At 32.3% G+C, this 23678-nt stretch overlaps 1 protein-coding gene across 39 annotated transcripts in view; it reads right to left on the minus strand.

The window, feature by feature from the left end:
• RIMS2 (regulating synaptic membrane exocytosis 2) overlaps positions 1-23678 on the minus strand; it is a 614217-nt gene that overhangs the window by 171058 nt on the left and 419481 nt on the right. For 10 of the 39 annotated variants that reach the window (XM_047088889.1, XM_047088891.1, XM_047088886.1 and 7 more), the window contains one exon: positions 78-110. The exons of 26 other annotated variants lie outside the window; for them this stretch is intronic. In XM_047088889.1, the coding sequence (XP_046944845.1) occupies positions 78-110 (33 nt within the window). Of the gene's footprint in view, positions 1-77; positions 120-23678 lie in introns of all 39 variants that reach the window. 3 more of the 39 variants (XM_047088887.1, XM_047088898.1, XM_047088901.1) reach the window with 2 other exon arrangements.

The raw sequence follows: 23678 nt of genomic DNA on the forward strand, positions 1-23678 counted from the left end.
GAATAAAAAATAGTAAAGAATTTCTAAAACAAGTTAGATAAATGAAAAAGTAACAAAGAAAAGCAGAAGAGACAGACCTGTATGTCTTCTCCTTGTGGAGTCCACTTCTTCTGTGATCACATCGTGTAATGGACAGACATAGACAAAGGAGATGGGTGTGAGTGGATGTACTCAAGAGGTAAAAAGTGACACTGAAGGAAAGGGCCCCAAATCATTTTGAGAAAGAATCCTGTACACAGTTGCAGGGAAGAAATAATAAAATACGTACCATATGCAAAAAAATTAAAAAATAATACGGAGGAATTGATGGAGAATTGGTTAAGCTATTATGGGTTAGCAGAATCAGAAAAATAAAGTTAGTGTAGAAATAAAGAGGATTCAAAAGTTTACAATTATTTATGGACAGCCCCAATCCTGAACACTGATGCTGAAGAAAGATACCATTAGTAAAAACAATGTTACTTGTATGACCATATTGTTCAAGACATTCCTGAGTCCATTTAAAATCTGTGAAAATGCTTTTAGGATTTTTAATTATCATTTAAAGGAAATAACTTAACTGAATCAACTTTTAAAAGAACAATAAAATAGTTCCAACAGATTTCTATACCTTTCAACTATCCCAAATGCATGAGTGCACACATGAAAATAAAGTAGGGCTATCAGGCCAATGTTCCACGGAATTACTTCAGTACAGCAGAATATTATCATAAAAAATATTATGGAGAGTTATCAAGTAGAAAACTCAGTATAAAAGAGTAGCTGAAAGATATGGCTTTACTTAATATTAAAAATTCCTAATAACCTTGAATTTACACAAACTTTACTTGATCATATTCCCTTATAATACCTATTTATTCAGAAAATTATTACACACACCATATAACACATCATTGACAGCTCTATTTAAATTTGCCCATCAAAATCCAATATCTACCGTGATAGATATGGCACACATTTTGGAAATACTTCCTTCTCCTCTACTAGTGAAGTTCAGAAGACATTTTACACAGTGATTGAGAGCAGGAGATATCTGCTAAACTCAGCATTCTAGGAAAAAATTTCTTCCAAAGATATTAGTGAGTTAGTATGATTGACACAGATAAACACTATAATACAAAGCCAAAATCTATTTAACTGCATTCTTAGCTTTGAATCAGGTACCACAAAATTCTTAAATCAAAGCACCACATTCTCTTCTGCAATAGTTATATCATAGTTTTTGAGTGATATATAGAAAAACGTATTCTATCAAAATATACTTGGCACATTGACATATTGAAATTATAACTCGTAAGAGGATTCTTTCCTATAACAAACTTATCTCTTTTTCTGAAGAGTGAGAAAATGAAAACTTTCCACTAGGAAAAGATTGCTAAGATGACCAAATCTTGTTTTCTTAGAAAAAGGAGAAATTCTAGTATGAATTATAGAGAACTGAAAACGAATGACACATTTTGAAAGTTAGTAATGTCATTTTTATTACTGTTTGAGCACATCTTTGATCTATTCAAAATTGGACACTAAATCTCATCATAATTGCATTACAAACCAGACTATGTTGAGAGGATTGACTATCCTCTCGAAACGTACGCCATACATTAATATGATATATGCCATATTTTGTTTTCCATACCTAGTCCACCCACTTCTCAAAGACAGAAAAATCAGAGATATACTAATAACATAGATTAATTCTGATTTTTATTATATCTTATTTCTCATATGCAAAATTTCTCTATATACATGTTTACCATACTATTAAAATAATTTCCTTGCATGTTAAAATGAAATTGATAGGACTTGGATGAAATGACCGTGTAGGTGAATTCCTTCTCTAAAATAAAAAGTTACTTATTTCTTTTTTGCAGAAAACATAAAAAAAACAACAAAAATGCAACTTCTTTCTCTACCTAGCATTTCCCTGTATCTGAATTACTTTATAATGGCACTGAGGCAATGTTCTTCATGTTATATGGATTCAAAACATTCAAAATTCTTCTCAACTAATTCATCCATTAATTATAGAGAATAACTGAGGCAGACAGAGTTCGGTGACTTACCCAAGGTCACACAACAAGTTCAGTGGCAGAACCATAAATAGAACAGAGGTCTCCTGATTACCAGGTCAATTTTCTTTCTACTAGATGCTATATGACCCAATAAAAACATGTGAAATAAAAAGCCAAGCAAAGAAAAAACAAAAAATCTTCTCATGGTGGCGCCTGATTTGGACATTGTATTATATAGCATTTAATTGGAATATTTTTTAAAAGAGGTAAGTGCTATAATTATACTAGTTCACTGATGCTTTCGCTCTTATCAGGAATATGGCAACACTTAGCACCAATAATTTAATTTACAAAAAATACAAATTCATATTACATAAAAGGATGAAAATGAAAGATTTGATAATGATCTCACTACTCCCTGAAAGTGCCCATTTAATCACTTTTCCATCATTTATATGAATATGATCCATTAATAAATAGGTCATAACCATAATTATATTAAAAATCACTTAATTTTAATTAGCAGATAGAACATTCATTTAAATCATCTCAAAGTATAATTCACAGTTCCACAAAATATATTTTAAAATTTTTTGACATTTTTGTCTTCCTTGTTATTAAAATTTGTATTACATATACTTTGTATTAAAACAGCTTCATTTTAAAAGAGAAACGTATAGTTCAACCTTATCATTTAAGCAGCTATGTCTTATTTAAATGGTAATAAACTGTAAATTCTTATTTCACATATACTATTAATGAATTGCAGACTTCAGTACATCTTGAAGAGGCTGAGTACTGCCTCCACAGTTCCTATCTCCCTACAAGTATACTCTCTTTTATGTATCCATTACTGTCATAACTGTGTTTGGTTCATAGTTTTAAGCTTAGAAAGCTAAAGTCTTTGTAGAGAGAATGTACAGTATTTTTTTTTTGAGTCATTCCATCATATGAGCCAACAAAGAAGAAATAAAATATTTTCATGTATTATATTGAAATAGACACTTAAAAATATAATGAATACTTCATAAGCCCCATAAAACCATTTCCTCACTTAAGGTAAATTATTTTTGACAAATATTTTTCAATATAGGTGCATCAAAGTGTAAACTTGAAAAAGAATGGGGTTTTAATCAAGCAAAGTAATACAATATCTATCTATTTATCTATCTACATACCTACTAAAGTTGTCTGTATTTGGTTCTGAAAATTTTTAAAAATCTACTAAAGATAAATACATAAAATAATTACTTTCATTAATTTATTTGGAAAAAATTAAGTTCATAAGAATGAATGCAATGTCAAATTTTATGCAAAATTTTGTGCAAACCAAAAATTTTCCCTTGCCAATATAATGTATCAACTTTTATTACATTTTGACTTAATTACCTCAAGTTCAAAGAGAAATAATCATCTGTAATCAACTTAACTTAAAAAGGCATATATATGGGGCCTGTTTATACATAAATGCAGTTTTTACCGAGGGTGTACTTTGTTGATGGTTAAAGTTCTCATTGAACATCATATACCACACACATAATATTGGTCCTATTATCAGATGTAATTGTACTTGAATAAACACGTGTCCTTCAGGAGTAAGCATTCTGTTAAAAAGATTCCTGGCAATGAAACAGAAGCCTCAAAACTTTAAGAGCATAATAGAACTTTCACTTAATTAAAAACTAATCAGTTATGAGGGCTTTTTAAAAGTCATAGTATCTTAGAATGTCTCTTTGGGGTCAGGAGAGATACCTTTCAAAATGAAGCCTAAATAAGCAACTATTTAGTAGGAGAGCCTCAATGACACAAAGGTCAGGATGGATCTAGAATATAAAAACAAAATGTTTACCAAGTTTACTGATTTCAAACTAAAACTGCTCCACTGTGACAAAATCTTGTTGAAAAATTCCTCAACCAAGTGATTTGAGTTTGTTTTTTAAACTAATTATTACTTTCCATAGTTTTGTTAACAACCATAAAGTTATTGAACCCTTATAATAACTTCTACCTATTAAAGTAAGCACGGTACAATATTTTACAATATTCTGCTATTTTTAAAAGCTCACTAATAAAAATGTTTATCTTTTAAATGTCTTCGTTCTCATTCCTAGCTGTACTGTTTTTTTCTGATTCTGTCCTTGAGGTCTGACACATAATGCAGCTTTAAATACGGAAGAAAAATATGCCCAGAGTATGTATTGAGGGAGTTTAAAATAATTGACTTTCAAACTACATCACACGATCATTAAAAAGACAGTCACTGAATTCCAGCTTGGCCTTATAAGCTTATCTTTATGTTCAGAGGAAACTGATCCAACTTTAAGCAACAGAATGCATAAACCATGAAATTTTACTTTATCGATAGGAAAATATAGTTGTTATCAAAGAATGCTATGTTTACATCTGAAGATATCATTAGTATTTAATTCTGAAATCCCATCAGTTGATGTGCATTGTATAAAATATTTACTTAGTTTTTACATACTTTTTTTTCTATCAAAAATAAAATATATTCATTCTACAACAATCCAGAAATTACCAGTCTCTAATACTGCCCAAGAACACAGCCTTGATGCAATTTTCCAGATTAGATGGATTAGACTAGCATCTAACTAGAAGACTAATTTAGATCATTGATTTAGATGTTAAACATTGTTTCTACTATTAAGAAGTGTTAAAATATTAAAAAATAAAGGGAAGCAAAAGTCCCTAACATCAAAATACTCAAAAAATGTCAAGTATTAAATTCACTAACAAAATACAACTCTCAATATTTACTTTTCTTAAGATAAACTTCATGAAGCATAATTACAAAGGGAGAAGAAAAAAAAAATCCCTACCTTCACCACAGTTACAGATCCATAAAGAATACAATATGGAGATATCCATGTTAGAAAAAATTAAAGGTTAATACATTAACTAAATCATATAATATTAAAACTAAGGGTTTATGCATACAAGATGCTATAGTATGTCGCAAAACACAACTTGCAAAATATTGTAACAGTAACCCAACAAAGAAGTTCACTGTCCTCTACTTTCCCAGAGAAGCGCAGACTTATTTTCCAGATAAGAAACAGCAAAGTAAGTAGCACCATCATGGTTTCGGGGTAATTACAATAAAGGGAGCCAGGTCATTTCAAAATTTTCCTAGATATAGTATATTTTACACGTAGAAAATAACAAATCAAGGCAGGTAATCTTTTTATGAATAGTATCAATTAATTATCAAATGTTTCAGAAATCATTTAAAATTGTTATCTCAAAATACATTCTGAACTATTTAAGTCCAAGATCTTTAATTGGAGAAACTATATCAGTTCTAAAACATTCATTCAGTATGACTAACTAAAGTTAGCTTTACCACCAAAGTTTTTTGTCGGATGAGTTTAAGTAAAATATGAGATACAATATTTTATGTAAAATATGCTCTTTTCTCAGATATATTTCAATTACTATAAGAACAGATAACTCACAAAGTGAAAATAGACGAAAGTTTTTCAGTGTTTAATAATACTGCATTATTATAGATCACAGTATTCTAGTCTAGAATAAGATTGCTCATTGAAAAAATAAACAACAGATTTTCCATACTCAAAAAATCCTGACTTGTGTTAAGAATGTTTTATTAACTTTATGGCCTAAACAAAATCTAATCCACATTCTACATAAGGAAGATGTTGGTGATTTACACTAAACATTATCCATAAAACCTGAAGTTTAAAATCATTTGTATGATTTTTATATTTTATGCTCATAACTAAGATATTAATGTAATAAATATCATTATGTTTCCCAGGGATCTTCATCTATACTATCAATTAAGTAAGAGATATTGAATATATATCACCCCTTTGGCTGATAATCCCCTTAGGGCAGTCTAGTTTTTCGAGATGTCAAGATTTTTCTTTAAAAAAAAGATACTAATCCATAATACTTACAGTTCATCCAAATATTGGTTAATTTTCTAGCCTACATAATGCCATGTATTCCTCTGGTTCTATAGTCTTGGATTTAAAATAAAAATTGCAAATGACTTTTTTACATTGTTAGTATACATCCTAAAAATGAAAACATTTCCAGGTATTATTCTTGCACAGACTTTCATAAAACAGCAACAAAAAATATAACAATACAGGCTATTGATACATAGCTGACTTTGCATCTCAGATTTGGGTTCAAGTCTTTACAAAATTTTTCTAATACCACAAGTTTACTACAATAGTCTTCTGATGAAGAATCTTTAACAATTAATGGAAGATGGTATCTTAGATTTTACTGAATGAAAATGATGTATTAAACACTGAGTACAATCAATAGATTATTAGCATCATAGATGTATTTAAATATAAAATAAAGGATGACCCCAAACATACGTTCCGTACAGCTCATGCTCAAAACATGTCACGGAAATGCAATTGGCCCCACCTGATATCCCACTACTTTCCTCTCATTTCATCACTTCAAAGTTTCAATAATTGAAAAATATTCTTTACATATCCTACCTTACTTATAGAAACAAACAAAAATATTTAAGGACACTAACATTTAGCAGTGTTTACTGCCTTAGCATTCCATATACTTACTCATGACATGTAGGGTGTGAATTTCCAGGACCAGTTTGAATTTCCCAGTAAATAGGAAAATGCACAATTGCCAACAATAGATAACTCTATGTAAACATTTTATCATGACATCAAAGCAAGCACTCTAACTACGTTAATCTTCCTGTACTACGCATGAAGTTTATATTCAATTAGGGGACTAAAGGGATAAAAAAAAAATATGCTATATGTGAGAATATACAAATTGATAATATTTAGAGGGCATTTAAAAAATTTTGTTTGTGAGATTTAAAAAAAATTTTTTAGCTAAACATTGCATTGCTTCATGACTTTAATATTCAACATAATTTATTTGCATAGATATATAGGGCCACAAATCTATTTATGTAATCAGAATGATGGCAAAGGAGACAAATAAATAATAGTTTATGACCAAGGATAACTCACATCACACAATATAGCAAGGGAAGAGTTTTACAGTAATCATTAATTCTACACTGCTTACCTTTGAATCCCATTAAATATATTAAGATAATTACTACCCAAATAAACTGTGATTCTTAACTGAAAATTTGAAAAAAAGAAAGATATTTTTCTTACAACTTATAAATATATTTAGATTCCTAAAGTAAATTCCAGTTTATTTTACTAAATTTTCAGTATGTGTTCTACTAAAAGATAATTCACAGACTAAGCCGCTTGCGCTGTGGCATTTTGGCTTTCTTTACGGACTCAGGTAACATACTACTTTTTCTCGAAGCAACCTATTCTCCTTAACAGCACTATCACAACTGTGGTAACTTAATCATTAGTATTATTACTTTTCATTTATGTATTTTTGCCAGGATATAAACTCTATGAGGGCAACTGCTGTATCCATGTTGTTTATGCCAATAACTCAGTGCCAACCACAATGCCTGGCATACAACAGAATAGCAGTGAATACTCACTCATAAGTTAGTTTAATTCATACACTGACATAGTTTAAAGCCTACATTTTTGAGACCCAAGATGAACTAAGTCACCATTTAAAAATACATTAACACCGTTACTATAGACACAGTCATTTTAATGATAATATCACTATCAAAAACGCCATTTACATCCTAAAATTTTGAATGAAATTTTCAATGTGTACTCTCATCCAATTACTGATTAAAACTAGGACTGATTATTCAGTTTATTGATTACCTCTGCCCTTTACTCCTGGTTCAAGTTTTTGTTTTCTACTTAGTTAATAATACTTCTCCAAATAAGAAAAGAAAGAGAGGGAAATAAAACCGCTTTATTTCAATTCATTCATAGAAATAATGGACTGAAGAGACTACTGAATTCACACAATACGCTACCATTCCTTATTGTAGCAATATTTTTAGCTGCAAAAGTTGTAAGTAAGTCATTGCCAATATCTGGTTTAATGTCTTGACAGTATCATTGGAGCTTTGTACAGCACTTTTTAAGGATGCAAATAATACCTCTCCATTATTAAGGTACTTTAATTAAGTATATTTGTATCTAATTATATATTATATTTAATTATATATTAAATTCAATACATTTAATAAATAAATATATTTAATTATATATTGTGATACCTTTCCATTAAGGTACTTCAATTTGGGTCAAAACAGCCAAATATATAAATGGCCATTTGTGTTTAAATTAGTCAATTCTTCTCCTACAGAAATAATCTTGATGACAAAAAATCTGTTTTTTCCAAACTATGTAGAATTCATTTTCTAAACAAATCTTGAAATAAAGTGTTCACCATTCTAATTAAATAGGTTCTACACACTATGAAGTTCACACCAAAATGAGAAAAAGGAGGTACAAGAAGCACACACATATTTAAAAAGCATGAAATGCAATGCTTATAGTCTCATGCTTTCAGTGGTTTTCCAAACCCTGACAAACCTGACTCAGATTGGTGCTTCTTTTTCGGCAATGATTTGTCATCACTTATTGTACCATTCACCTTTTTCTGGTCTTCCCATGTGACTTCTAGTATGAATCAAAAAACAATAATCAGACCTTGTTGGAAGTATAGAGAATGTGTGCAAAAAGAGCCTAAAAATACTTCAGGAATATAATTATTTTTTAGACTTTTCCCCCTATGCTTTTCCATAAACTCTTAGTAATATGTAGTCGATGTTTTAGATACAGGAATGTGACATTTGAATTTTTTTTTTTATTTCAAAATCCAGAGCACCAAAACTTATTCCAGTAAATTCCAAAACATATTTTCAATAAAATGGATGGGGGCCAAAATATAAAAAAAAAACTATAATTAAAATGGTTTGGCAAACAAAGTTTTTTTTTCCTTGGTTGATATTAAATAATGTTAATTTCTTTTAGAAATAAATGTTTTGCTAACCATTGTGTTATTATGGTGAAATAAAATGTTTATATGGAATTAAAATGCAGAGACCTCAAAAGATATCAAGAGAAAATCTACAAATACATTTTAATATATGATAAGATAAAATTACTAGTTATTTTGCTACCTTATTCAGTACTTTCATTAAACCACAGAAAAATTTATGTGCAATGAGGATATTATTTCAATGGAAACTACTAACAGTTTGGTGTCATTGAATATGAGTTACCTGGCTTATCTAAGATTATTCAGAATTATTTGTAGTATTATGTAATATTTTTCATTCAACAAATATATATTCAGCACCTATTATAATCCAGGCACGTCTAGGCACTGGGAATATAACCATAAACAAAAAAAGGCAAAAATCCATGCTCTCATAAAGTTTATATTCTAGTAGGAGAAATAGATTAAACAAGATAAACGAGTAAAATGGTTTATGACTTAGAAATGTGTAAGTGCTCAAAAGACAAACATGAAGTGGGTAAGAAAAAAAAAATGGCCAGGGTGTGATGGAAGCTTGAATAAGGTAGTCATGAAGGCAAGTTTTGAGTAAAGAACTTAAGGAAGGAAGTAAGGGAGTAAACCATAGTTATTTGGGGAGAAGGCATTACAATCGGTAGAACAGCACATGCAAAAGTCCCGAGGTAAGAGCCTGTCTGACATGTTCTAGAAAAGCATGGACATCTCTGTGGCTGGCACAGAGTGAATGAAGGGGAAAATACTAGAAGATGAGGTTAAAAAGGTAATAAAGTGGGAAGTGGGGGAGTGCAGTTCACGTAGGGCCTTGTAAGTCATATACCAAAAGACTCACTGACCACCATTGAATCTTAATCTCAGTAGCATTCATAAGCACTTATGTACACACTTGCCTGTTTTTTATTCACATTTTTAAAGCTACCTTATAAGTAGCTGGGTACTATTGACGTATATTTGTAATCCCATGAGGTTTCACCATGCCATACAAAATCCTCTGGTGCCTTATCCTCCTTTGGCCATAAATAATGGAATACTAACATCTTAAAATACTAACCTAAGCAAAACATAGCTAGGAAGATAAAACTACTGTCAAGATGGGAAAATATGCCATCTCTAGCATATCTGCTAGAATCAACTGCATCAATTATAAGGGTTTTTCAGTTCCTAAACCTGAAATAAATGTTATTAATACTAAGTCACTTTATTCTGGTCCCACATGAGCCGGCTACTGTGAAGAAACAAACTCCTTGATTTGGGAGTATTAAAGTAACACTGAGGTGTATCATCGATACCCTGATTTTCCAATTGGTAAATAATCTGCTAAAGATGCAATATAGGACTCTGAAATGGTAAACAAGCTAGATAGAGACGCTATATTTCAATCAACTGCTAGTGGAAAGAAAAATTTTAAAACATTTAAAGAATATACAAATTTTCTAATAAATTCCAACGCTCTAGTTAAGCGATAAGAATAAAGGAATCATCTGCCCCTTAATCCAAATTAATGTGTAATATCAAAAATCAAGAGACCAATTCCCTCATTTTGCAGAAAATAACAAGTTCATTAGTAACAAAGTATTTCTTGCATTTGGTTACTCACCTACATAATATGAAAGATTTAACAAGCATTACAGACTTGTTTCTAAAATCACTATTGCTAAAACCCTAAACATTTGTCATTTTAGAATTGTTACACCTTTCACCACTTGATAGTTTGTAATGTTACAAAATAGAAGACATGCTACTTTTGAAGTAAGATTGAGTATGTATGTAGAGGTTGAAATGGCTTGTTTTGGAAATGGTACAGCCTATCTGTAAATTGGCAGGAAGCATATTCTGAAGGGTGGAATAAAAAACAAAAAAAAAAACAACAGCTTAACACATGACATGTTTAATTTTAAACACTTTCTTTGAGTTGACAAACATTTTAGATGAAGAGAAATTGTTTAAAGTCATTTGTCTTGTGTTGGCAGAGTGAAATTAGCCAGTATTTGTTGAAAATTTATTACACGTCAATAACAAAAGAAATTCCATAACCATCAATTTATAAATGTCAGCCAGTGTAACAATGAAAGATGACTTAGGCTATCAAGGCTATCAACAGTTGACAAAAAAATGTAATAGATATGTTACCAGACTGAGACCCATGGTGGTTTCTAGGAACATTTCTACTATTAACTATGTGTATAACCTTAGGCAAGTTTCATAGTCTCTTTGGTTTCTTAGATGTTATATTTGAAGTGAGAAAGCTGGTCTTGAAAATTTGAAAGGTTATTTTCATCTCTGAAAATACAGGGTTGCTCTTGCTTCTTATTATTCTAGATTGATGAGGCAGATTTTATGGAAGAGTACCTAACCTAAACCAGAGATGAAAGTAGGACACCGAGAGTTTAGAAGATTTTCCAAAAGTTCTAAATGTGACTATTATTAAATGCTTGTTGAAACTCAAATGTCTATTTTAAAACATAATTAAAGTCACAAAAAGAACAGAAGTGACTGCTGACTCATTAATTCATTCATTACCCAAAAGCCAGTGCTAAAAGGTAGCCATATTTAAGCCCTTTTTGAACTACAGGTCACATCATTAAAATGAAATATTTACAGTAATTAAAAGCAAACTAGTTTTGTATCAGGAAAATCTTCAAATTGTTTGAAAATTGTTTTAGATATATTAAATAAAAATAGCAAAAATATCACTGATGCAACATCTTAAAAACAGTCTTTTCTGTTAAAGGACTATTGTGGTAATTTAAAAAATAAAATAATCTCCTTAATGTTAAATAATAATGAACTTAAAATTGAAATTTAAGTACAAAGTGCAAGTCCATGATACTGTATACCCAGTACCCAAAGGTAAAAAGTAAAAAAATCAAAGATGTATAATGTAATTTAATTGGCAAGTATTACTTTGAAAGAATCCATTCAAGTACAGACAAAAAAGTTTGTTCTGGAGGGATATATACATATATATATGTATATGTATATGTACATATGTATATGTATATGTATATGTATATGTATATGTATATATATGTATATATATATATTTTTTACTAGTACTCTGAGTATTTTGAAACTGAATTGAGTAGATATTCAGTTGTGAATTTAATTTGTAGATGGGAAAGCTTAAAGACATCTTTAACCAATGTTAGATAATGTAAAGAATGATTTTACTCATGAAGACTTAACTATGAAGTGTGTTTTTAAGTGACATTTAAGAAACCCACATGTCTTCAAAATAACTGTATTCCAGCTAGTTTTCATCACACTAGGCAGCCAATCCTACAAATACTACGGTTTAAAGAGCACAGATTCTTACATTAATAAGACTGCATTTATATAATCCTATATGTTTCAATGTGCTCCCACATACAGCATTGTATTTAATGCTATAAAAGACAAAAAGGAGCTTCTATCACGCGGTTGGTTTCTATAGGTAAGAAAACAAAGAGCTGAATAGTTATCTACTGTATGAACCATCCCACATCCATTACCTCATCTGATTCTCGAAGTAACACAGTGGGAATAAAAGAAATATGCTAAGATTTCCTTTTCTCAGATGAACTAACTCAGGTTAAGGGCCTAGAGTCACATAGTTGGTACATAGTAAAGGCAGGCCCTGAGCCAAGACCAAAATATGTGCTCGTTCTCTAGTCCAATATCATGTTCCTAAGATTATATTGTTTTCAACAACAAACAGAAGATGGCTTTAGGATTATGTTTAGAAAGTCAGTGGTGGTATGGCTTGAACAATGGCTGAAGTATGCAGAGAGGTACGAGGTAGAAGGGAGTTTTTCACTAAATGTTATTAGTCAATTGAGTCTTTGGGAGTAGAGAATAAAATGAGCAAAAGGGAAAGAAAAGTACAGGGCACCTGGGTGGCTCAGTCGGTTGAGCGTCCCACTTCGGCTCAGGTCATGATCTTGAGGTTCATGAGTTCTGGCCCCATGTTGGGCTCTGTGCTGACAGCTTGGATCCTGGAGCCTGCTTCGGATTCTGTGTCCCCCTTCCCTCTCTGCCCCTCCCCTGCTTGTGCTCTCTTTCTCTCAAAAAAAAGTAAACATTAAAAACAATTTTTAAAAAAGGGAAAGAGGGGCGCCTAGGTGGCGCAGTCGGTTGGGCGTCCGACTTCAGCCAGGTCACGATCTCGCGGTCCGTGAGTTCGAGCCCCGCGTCAAGCTCTGGGCTGACGGCTCGGAGCCTGGAGCCTGTTTCCGATTCTGTGTCTCCCTCTCTCTCTGCCCCTCCCCCGTTCATGCTCTGTCTCTCTCTGTCCCAAAAATAAATAAAAAACGTTGAAAAAAAAAATTAAAAAAAAAAAAAGGGAAAGAAAAGTAAAATAAGGAGAAATGGCCTCCAAGAAGGAAAGCCTAGGAAAAGAAATTTTAAAATATTTATCTGGAAGTACTTTCATCTTCTACAACTGATTCACTTAGGCTTGTGGAACTGAATGAAGAGGGAAATTTTTAAATGCATTTATTCATCTTTACTGTGGTCTCTGATACAGTTCAGACCATCACAGCAGACTACTGAAATACACTTTTAAAACGGTCATTGGTCCTGTCTCTTTTCTTTCGAGCCATCCTGTTCATCATCACTGACTTACTATTCCATAATACAGATGTGATTGAATGCTCAAAAATATATGATACATGTCTTGCTGTTTTATGGTATCCCTGAATTTCTCCATATAAATTTTGGTCAAATGGTCGTTGGCCTAAGTTGGCAATGAATGTTATATTTAGGAAATATAAAACCCATTCTTATCTAGATATAATTCAAATTTGGAAATTAAGACATGGGTACAGTACTCTCCTTGCCCAAGAATCATTCATAAGAATACAGAGAGGCAGCAAAACACAGTCAGCCCATACTCTTAATGCTCTCCAATTTCTAGAATGCTTGTATTTTTATTTTTTTATTGTTTATTTTGAGAGAGAAAGAGAGAAAGAGCAGGAGAGGGGAGGGAAAGAGAGACAGAGAGAGAGAGAGAATCCCAAGCAGGCTCTGCACTGTCAGCACAGAGCCCAATGTGGGGCTTGAATTCACAAACCATGAGATCACGACCTGAGCTGAAATCAAGAGTCAGACGCTTAACCCACTGAGCCACCCAGGCGCCCCTAAATACTTGTAGAAGCAAGTATCCTTTACAGAAACTGTCAAAAATAGTTTATTAATGTTGGTTCCTTTGTAAACTTTTTTTTCCCTCTCTTCTTCCTCCTTTCCTTTCTTTCTTTCTCATCGCAAGGTTATCTATATTTGAAATAAAGTAGATGACTATCCATTGAGGCTCAAAGGACAAAATATTTTTCTTTTTATATGTTTAGGGACATGACTTTTTGATAGGTAGCATGGTAGGGCTTAGTCTATAAACCTGATAGTGAGTGACTCACTAAATAGTCAGTTAGAGGTTATATCTGTTAAGTTTCCAAACCAAACGAAATTAACAAATAACAGTAAAAACGTAGACAATAAATTGGAAGCAAAACCATTTGAGACTTTAGATCATATTAGTTACATCTCCAAAAACACTTCATTTCTTTAGAAAATTCTTACAGAATACTTTATTTTACAGAAGAGGAAACTGAGGTGCAGAGAAATTAAAAGCCTTACCAGAGGTCATAGGCCTACCAGTAGAAATGAGCTTAAGAGCCAAGTATTGACTTCCAATGGAGTCCTCTAAACACTACAAAACCTGAAAAGTACTAGTGATTTCAGTAGTTCTCTGACTTAGAGCAAAGTATTCTAAGTATTTGCATATTGATTTTTACACATGGATTAAAACATGTACAAATGTATTAGCATGTTATGCAATAATTAATGCTGTAATCTAGCCTTACTTATTCCCTGTGGTATTGTGTCTTATGCAAGCTGTGTGATCAAAAACAGTATCAGGATTAATAATTTCCTAAAAACTACTAAACAGTATCTATTGAATAAGTGGCTCAGTTTTACTTTTATAACCAGGTGCTTTTACTTTAAATTGAAAGTTTTCAGACTGTGTGCTAAAAATGCAAAATCAGCGCAAGACATCACTAAGAAACATTACTAATAACAGCTAACACTTACAGGGTACTTATTATGTGACCGGTATTGTTCTGAGCAATTTAAATTTACCAAATTATTTAAGAAAGTAAATTTATAGGGGTGCCTGGGTGGCTCAGTCAGTTAAGCGTCCAACTTCAGTTCAGGTACGATCTCACAGTCCGTGAGTTCGAGCCCCATGTCAGGCTCTGTACTGACAGCTCAGAGCCTAGAGCCTGCTTCACATTCTGTGTCTTCCTCTCTCTCTGCCCTCCCCACATTTGCACTCTGTCTCTCTCTCAAAATAAAATAAACACATAATTTTTTTCAAAGAAAGTAAATATATAGCATGGCTACAAAGCAAGCAACGTTATTTAGAGTAGACGAGTAGAGTAGGGGTAGTTGAAGGCAGAATTCGTCATTATGACTCTTCTAAGGTACCTAGTACTCTAACACATGTTACAGTACCCCTTTCCCTATACCTGCCTTTCCCCACTCATAGGCTCTAACTTTCTGCCTATGAAGATCTGTATGTGAGAATAGCTCAGGTCAGTCTCCTCAGGAACATTTACATTTCAGTGTTCTGGAAAGCCGAAAAGCTTTTTATTATTAAAATAATTAAGCCATCAGAGATGAGCAGAATATAAACTATGACAAGCAGTGGAAGAAATATCTTAGGCTGAAAACCTACCCAGAACCCCTCAAAACTTACCTCTTCTTTATACCTATATATCACAATCTTTAAGACACTGTGTAAGTGACATGCTATAAAATAATTTTACCAGCCCCGTTTTGTTATTCTTATTATATATTATTATTGTTTTAACTTGGGACCTCCCCAAAGCAGGAATCCATTACTGCATTCTCAATAACCAACTAGTGCCATATACTGAAAATAGCACATATTGGTTGAAATGAACTAAACCATTAGCTAATAGTTAAAAGAAAATAAATGGTTGAAACCCATGCAAGGAGATTGTCACTTATCTGAAGAGGCACAGTATAGAAATGCTTACATCGGGAGTCAAGACTAGAGATGTGTTACCATGTGGGTTGAACAAAGCTGATTATCCTCTAGAATTCTGCTCCTTTATTAACAAAGGAAAGCAGTTTTAGGAAAAGATTTATAAGGTTCCTTCTAAATCTAAAAGTCTTCATTCTAAATCTAGGAGTAAAGCCACAGAATACCGATAATTACCCTGGTAAACTATAGGCAGATGGCTGGGGCCACATGACTCTACAAAGCAAACTGGCAGATCTTGATTTAGAAAACACACACACACACACGCACGCACACACGCACGCACACAGCTTCCCATATATCCTGCATGTATTCTGTTTCTATGATCTCTTCCCTCTGTTACAGATTTTTACTGATTTTCTTCTCTTTACAGCCAAACTCTTTCAAAGGCATTATATTCACCATCTCTCTTTCTCTCCTCTTTTAAATCCATTCTACTCAGCCTTCTACTGCCTATGTCTCCAACAAAGCTGTTAGTAATGAAGGTTAGCATGACTTCCTACCTGCTAAATCTATGGTTTCATGCTCAACAGTTCTCTCCCACTTCAAGTACTTTCTTCACTTGTACTCAGAGACACTACACTCCATTGTTTCCCTCCTATTTCTCAGTACCCTGCTACCTCATCTTGTCAACTTCTAAATATGAGAGCAGTTCAGGTCATAGTCCCTAAACCTCTTCTATGCTTGTTCTCTCGGTGATCTCAGCCTTGTGTTCCTAAATCTCTCTTATTATGAGATTAACTCCCAAACAGTCCAAATCTCTAACCTGAAGTCCAGACCATGTTTTAAGCCACCTATTTGGCATCTTATCTTAGATGTCTAAGAGGATCTCTGACTTATATCCAAAACTCAGCACTTGAGCCCACCGAATGATTCTTCTCAAGTTTTCCCCTTTATCCGTTAAGGCTCTATCTTTAATATCTACCCAGAGTCCAACTCCTCCTGTCACTAGCCATCTAAGCCACCATCCCCTCTTTGCCAGGTTATTGCAAAAGCCTCCCTGTTTCTAATCTCCATTCTTTCAGGTTAGGCTCAACATGGCAATTAAATTGATGTTATTTCAAAAAGAAATGGTGTTGTGTCACTTGAATGAAAATCTTCCCATTTCACTGAGTAAAAAAAAAAATCCTAACACTGACTGATAGATAATATGAGTCACCTGCCCCAGTCCCTTCTGACCACACCTACTACTATTCAGCTTGCTCACTCTGTGGTACCCAACTGACCTCTTCACTTTCTCTCAAGTAAGTCAAGCTGGCTCCCATATCAGAGTCCTCCTTCTTGCTGTTGCCTCTGCCAAGAACACTCTTCCTTCCCTGGCCCTCAAGGAGGTAATTCTGTCACTTTATTGAGGTTTCTGCTCAAATATTACTTAGATGGGAATACTTCTCAGAATGCATTATCAAGAATTATTTACCCTACTTTCTTGAATACTATCTAATCCATCATCCTCACTGAATTTTCCTGTTTGTACTTGTCAGTATGTGAAACAATAGTATATATTCTTTTATTTATCATTTGCTTCCTCCAATAAATATAAGGATTATGAAGGCAGGGAGCTTGTTTGACATGCACACTAGTATATCTCCAGCACCCAGAACAGAGACTGGAACATCATAGGTACCCCAAAATTATTTGTAGAAATAATGAATAAATAAATAAATAAATTATAATTAGTTAGAAACTCACCAATTATGCTGTTCTTTGAGTCTTAATTTATAGCGCTATACTATGGGATAAGGATAGTCTAGTCGCCTTTTAGCTCGTTAGGGGTATGAAGAGCCAATGTATCAAAAGGGATTGGCTTAGGTAGAGTGTCATTTGAGAACTCAGAAACGGATTCCAAGTACTAAAGAATCTAATGTTAATACAGGGTTAATGGAGACATTTTGGCTGACTGATCACATATCTTACTAACTGAAGGGGAGCATACACTATGTCTATTCCAAAACCAAATGTGGGCACTTCATAGCAAGATGTAGAATAAAGCTATCTTTATTATTTCCTCTCTTTGCATTTTAAACCAGAAGAGAGGATGGTGATAAATCCATCATTCAATTCAATGCTTGGCCATTTCTAACACATGGTTACAGCTGGAATTCATGGTTACCTTTTTTTTTTTTTTTTTACTTTTCTTTTTTTTTTTTTTAAGTTTATTTATTTACTTTTGGTTGGGGGGGAGGGAGGTTAGAGGGAGAGGGACAGACACAATCCCGAGCAGGCTCCGCACTGTCAGCATGGAGCCCGATATGGCTTGAACCCATGAACTGTGAGGTTATGACCGGAGGTGAAACCAAGAGTCAGACGCTTAACCGACTGAGCTACCCAGGCGCCCCCCCCTTTTTTTTAACTCAGTATGTAAGTAGAAGGAACATAGGAACATCTTTTTAACCTCTGGAATTTTCTCTAATCCATAAATATGCTTTTAACCAATTTAAAAACAACCTCCCACCTTAATCTTACTCATGGACTTTACTATGAGATTTAAAACGGTACATTTGTCTCTCCCAAAAGCAAAGAGCAAAGGGAAAAATTAGATACCCAGAACTTTATTATAAGTAGGTCATCAAAATATTACACTAAATAAAAACATGAGTTAGTATATGCAAAATATATAGAGTTCTCATCTTTCAAATTTTACACGTGAATTTCTTTCTAGGTCCAACTATATCATATGCAGGATTGATCTACATAACATAGTGACGTTTTGTAGTAAAGATGATTTTTATATAAATGATAAAAATACATTAATCATGAGTGGGAGTGACTGAGGTCCCCATTCTCATTGTCAGTAGAACTCTTACATGCAATATCAAAGGAATAACAAGAATGGAGAACAGTTTAGAAGTAAAAGATATAGCGGCATTCAGGGTCAACGAGAGGTCAGGAAGCCAAAAAACCTGCTGAAAGTACTTCCTCAGTTCAAGTATTTACATTGGTTACCTCCTGGGAAGTCCTTATTCTTTTGATACCTTTATTTAAATGTGCTTAAATACAAAATGGCATTAAATGTTTTTAAAACTTGTTGCATCCTGACATTTAAGAAGATGTATTTACTCTTTTGGATCAGTGACATAAATTTCAGTTCATATGAACATATCCTTTCGTAGGTGCTAAGCAAAGATCATAGAGGTTAAGAAATAGATAAAAATGACAAATATGTAAATGCACATTGAGGGCTTATTTAAATTTTTATTGTTTTATGGAGAATGTTAATATTTTATAATACTTGATTTCATTTTATTTATTTTGCTATGTTATTTTCTCTCTTTTTTTTTTTACCTATCTTAGCACATTTTAAGAATTATATGCTGAGAGGGGTGCAAATAAATGACACTCCACAGTAAGAAACATTATTAAATTATCTTAACGCTAATTAAATATCACACCCAACACTGTAGACAGTATTTATAACAGACGAAGACAGGACAGAAAGAATTCAAGACTAAAAGACATTGTAACTAAAAATTACTGACACAAAAACTATTCATTTCTTAATTTGGCCCATAACAAGGGCAAATTGTAATGATAAAGAGAAATTTTAGCACAATGATTTTTTTTATAACCGTCTTAAAATGCCGACATTCTCAGTCAATACATGTAGTTATATTTGATTAGCAATTACTACAACACATATACAGTCCTTTTCCTGGCAGAAGTTAGTTTTGCTGGGTTAAAAAATTAAGTCACCAATAATTACAAGAAAACTAAATCTAAGTACTGAAATTGATCATCTTTTTTACTCACCCAGGCAATATATTAATGCATGCGTATAAAACTGTGAACAACTACAAATATCATATATTTTCATTTAATATTGTTGAACTCACAATTAAGTTCATGTCATTTTCTACTTTAAAATTTTGCTTTAAGATATTTTTTAAATCGTTCAGTTTTAAAACAATTTCTGGATTAAAAAATATCTTTGTGTTTTTTGCATGAAAACATGACCATCACTTTTTTCCTCAGAATCTTAACAAGACCAACAAAGCCAAACCTCTGGCTTTAATGCCACACATTTCAATAGAATAGGATCGTACTAGGATATTTATGTTTATTTAATTTAAGAAAGCATATTCACACACACCACAAATGTCAATACTGAGTGTCTAATATAGAGAAAGGCACTATTAAGTTCATATTAGACTTGCCTTTTTTCCCATTATTAGATGAGCTTGGTGTTTCTCCCTCATTGTCTTTTTAACATTGAAAACAGACAATAGCGGTTAGTAATTAAGGTCACTAACAACCCAAATAAAAACTAAGCACACCACAAAAGATGAAATCACACACTAGGGAAACAAATTCATGCATTAAACATGACACCTCACATTAATGAACACAAAAGTAAAGTCTATCCTTCCCATCCTATGATAAAAGTAGTAGGAACAAAAATAAAATGAGGAATAAGGAGTAATTTTATACTAAATTAGAAGATTGTAGTTGTGGTTTTATGCTAATTTAATAATTGACATAATTCACTAAGTTAGTTTTGAGAATAAAGCATAGGTAACAAACTGGTCCAACAAATAGGCTTTATCTTAAGGAAGTGAAAAATAAATAAAAATGATATTAACTATCACTGAAGCCCCCAAACTAATGACATCCAACAAAATGACTTTCCTGTGGAAGCCAATTCATAAACAGTGTGAAAGCATTTCAGTGTTCATATGGACTGATATGAGATATATAGGAATGGGCAAATAGGAAAACATTAATTGCACACGTAAATTAAAATGAAGTTCATTTTTACGGTATGCTCCAAACAGGTTATTCCTATAGCACTGCAGGAAAATGGAAGATGTGTGACATTCTAGTCATTAAAATATTAGCTATTCAGAACAGAGATAGTTATACATTTTTATAAATATGCAGCTACACTTGCCTTTGTTTTCATGATCAGATGCACTCTGATGATTCTTCTCGTCTTTCGACATTGAAAATAGTTACTGACAATCAGCAACTACAGTTTAAGAGGTCTTGTGTCTTATACTATATATACTGACAGAATGCATCGATGACATAAGGAAATTGCTTTCACACAATGAGAAAGGAGAGAACATAAGGCATATAAAGGAGACTGTACTGTTCATGAATAAAAAGTGATGAGTTAAACAGGGTAAAATTAGGTCTAAAGTTATTGTTCAAAGAAAGTAAAAAAAATTTTTAAACTGACAGCTAAGAAAAGATTAGGATTCAATTCAGTGTTTCAAAGAAAAATAGTGATAATTTGAAAAAAGAAGTATATACATGTATTTACTGATTATGTAACATTTTAAGTTTTAAATCCTTTCAGGAACATTCTGACAAAGAAAGTGGCAAATAACATGACCATCACTTTTTTTTCCTCAGAATCTTAACATGCCCAACGAAGCCAAACTTCTGACTTTAATGCCAGACATTTCAATAGAATAGGATTGTACTAGAATATTTATGTTTATTTAAGAAAGTATATTCACATGCATCACAAATGTCAATACTGAGTGTCTAATATAGGGAAAGAGATATTATGATATATAAATGTAATAGGGACTTTAAAAAAACACAATGAAGGCTCTTTCCACACCACTTAGAAGGAGGACTCTTTGGGAAGAAATTATGATTGTCAATAAACATTAGAGCAATATTGAGCTGGGATGAAAACAGGAATGTACGGTAAATTTTTATTTCAGGAAAAAATGATGAAGAAAATAGAGGTAGCCTCTAAAAGCTTTAATGGAATTTATATTCTGCTCTATATTTACTTACAATTTGCCTCTACAAAACCAAAATTTTTATAGAGAGGAGGCTAGGATTGCAATATAGTTCTACTCAGTGTAACCCACAGTAGGTACTCAAACAGTTTTTAATAAACAGATGAATTGAATACAGAGTTGGGGTAAAGGATAGGTATAAATTTGGTCAGACGCATTGTCTACAATGTTAGTTTGATTTTAACATTAAGGAACATGTTCCAATGGATGAATCAAATATTCTGATAAGTTATCTAGATAGCTTATGTAATATTTCTCCATCAATAAAAATTAGACAATTTATTTAAAAATTAGTGCTGAAAAACAATCTATTCTTTATTGCGCATTTATAAATTTGGAGCCTAAATTCTTACATGAAATTGAAAAGTCATACTTCCCAAACATTCAGTTATTTATTTTAGGCACACAGACAGACCTGCCTTGACCTCTTCACCCTGCTTTTCTCCCCACTGCTCTTCCTTATGCCCCGTTTCTTCATTAACTTCTGTATTTGCAGAAGTAAAGAAAAAAATAAGACCAGATGTATATATTTGTTACTCTCAGTGACACAAATGTCAAATTATTCATGATATAGTGAGTGACGATAAGGAGACTAAGAGATTATTTAATAAGTTTCTGACATGTTATGTAAGTAAATAAGTATTTTATTAATAAATTATCATATTGTCTTCTTTTATGTTGACTTTGATTTGTAAAAGAGTAATTGTGGCCCCTAAAATATTTGTGGTATGTGATAACTGTGTAAAGTAGTCAAAATACTTTGTCTATAAGCTTGATATATTCTTAGAAAAATAATATTATGCACCTTTTATGTTACAGAACCAAAAAATGATATATAAACTCTTTTTTACTTTTACAAAATGCCAGTACATCAAGGTCTGGAGAAAATTAAAAAAAATAATAATACCTTAACAGTTGTTTAGTACATTGCACTTTTCTTACATTGCTCCTGTTTACTCTGGTTCTCAAACAAGGAGAAGGTAACTAACACTGTACCATCATGAAAACCAACATATATAAAGTTTTAAATTAATTTCATTAATAGACTAGAATATAACCCAAATCAAAAGGAATTAAACTAGGAGTTGATCATTTTTTAGCTGTTGAACAGGATTAGATAAATAAATGTGTCATTACTTTGATTTTGAAATAATGCCATTAAATTATCTTCTGATAACTTTTAAGTGATAATCCAGACATAATTTGATTTAGACCGCCTATTGATAGCCTAGTTTGGCTCATGTACCGTTAACATCAGTGGGAAGTCGAAACTTCTAGAAGAGATATTTTATATCTCCTTTAAAGCTAAAGAAAATTACACAATTATGTATCTACTTAAGTGTTCATATCAACATTTACAAAAACATTGTTAAAATCATCCATACCTTCAAGCAAAACAAAACAAACAAAAAACTGAAAAACAAGTCCTTTTGTCTCATTGTGGAAATAACAAGGGTGGTTTAGGCTCTCCTTTCTTTTACTTATAAAAAAGAAAAAAGAATTACAATTAAAGGGACACTAAAGGAAAACCATGGTTTGAATAGACTCTACAAGGCAGAAACTAGATGGTATATAGAATGTTTGTTGACAAGCCCGTTAAAAACTTCTTCAACCCTGACTTTCATTATCAGCTCTATGTTGGCTTTCGGGTAGATTGATTATTACAAAGAATGGAACTACTCATATCTCAATAGACTATGGCTATAAAAGATATTAAAAGTGAATTTTAAGAAGTTGTGACTTCATATGCCAACAAATGAGGTCAAAACTCTATCTTTAAAAATCCTGGGGAGACAAAAAATTTCATATGTTCTACAGAACTTTCCTTCTGGAAAGTACTTTTAAAATTATATACACCCATTATAATGCAAATAATTGAGAATTATGGAAGTGCTGCTATAATCTCCTTATCAGGCAGCACATTAGCACTAGTCACAACAGCATGGA

The sequence above is a fragment of the Lynx rufus genome, unplaced genomic scaffold (assembly GCF_022079265.1).
Source record: "Lynx rufus isolate CCGP_SWC_20201006 ecotype Redwood Valley unplaced genomic scaffold, mLynRuf1.p SCAF_26, whole genome shotgun sequence".
Classification (NCBI taxonomy): Eukaryota; Metazoa; Chordata; class Mammalia; order Carnivora; family Felidae; genus Lynx; species Lynx rufus.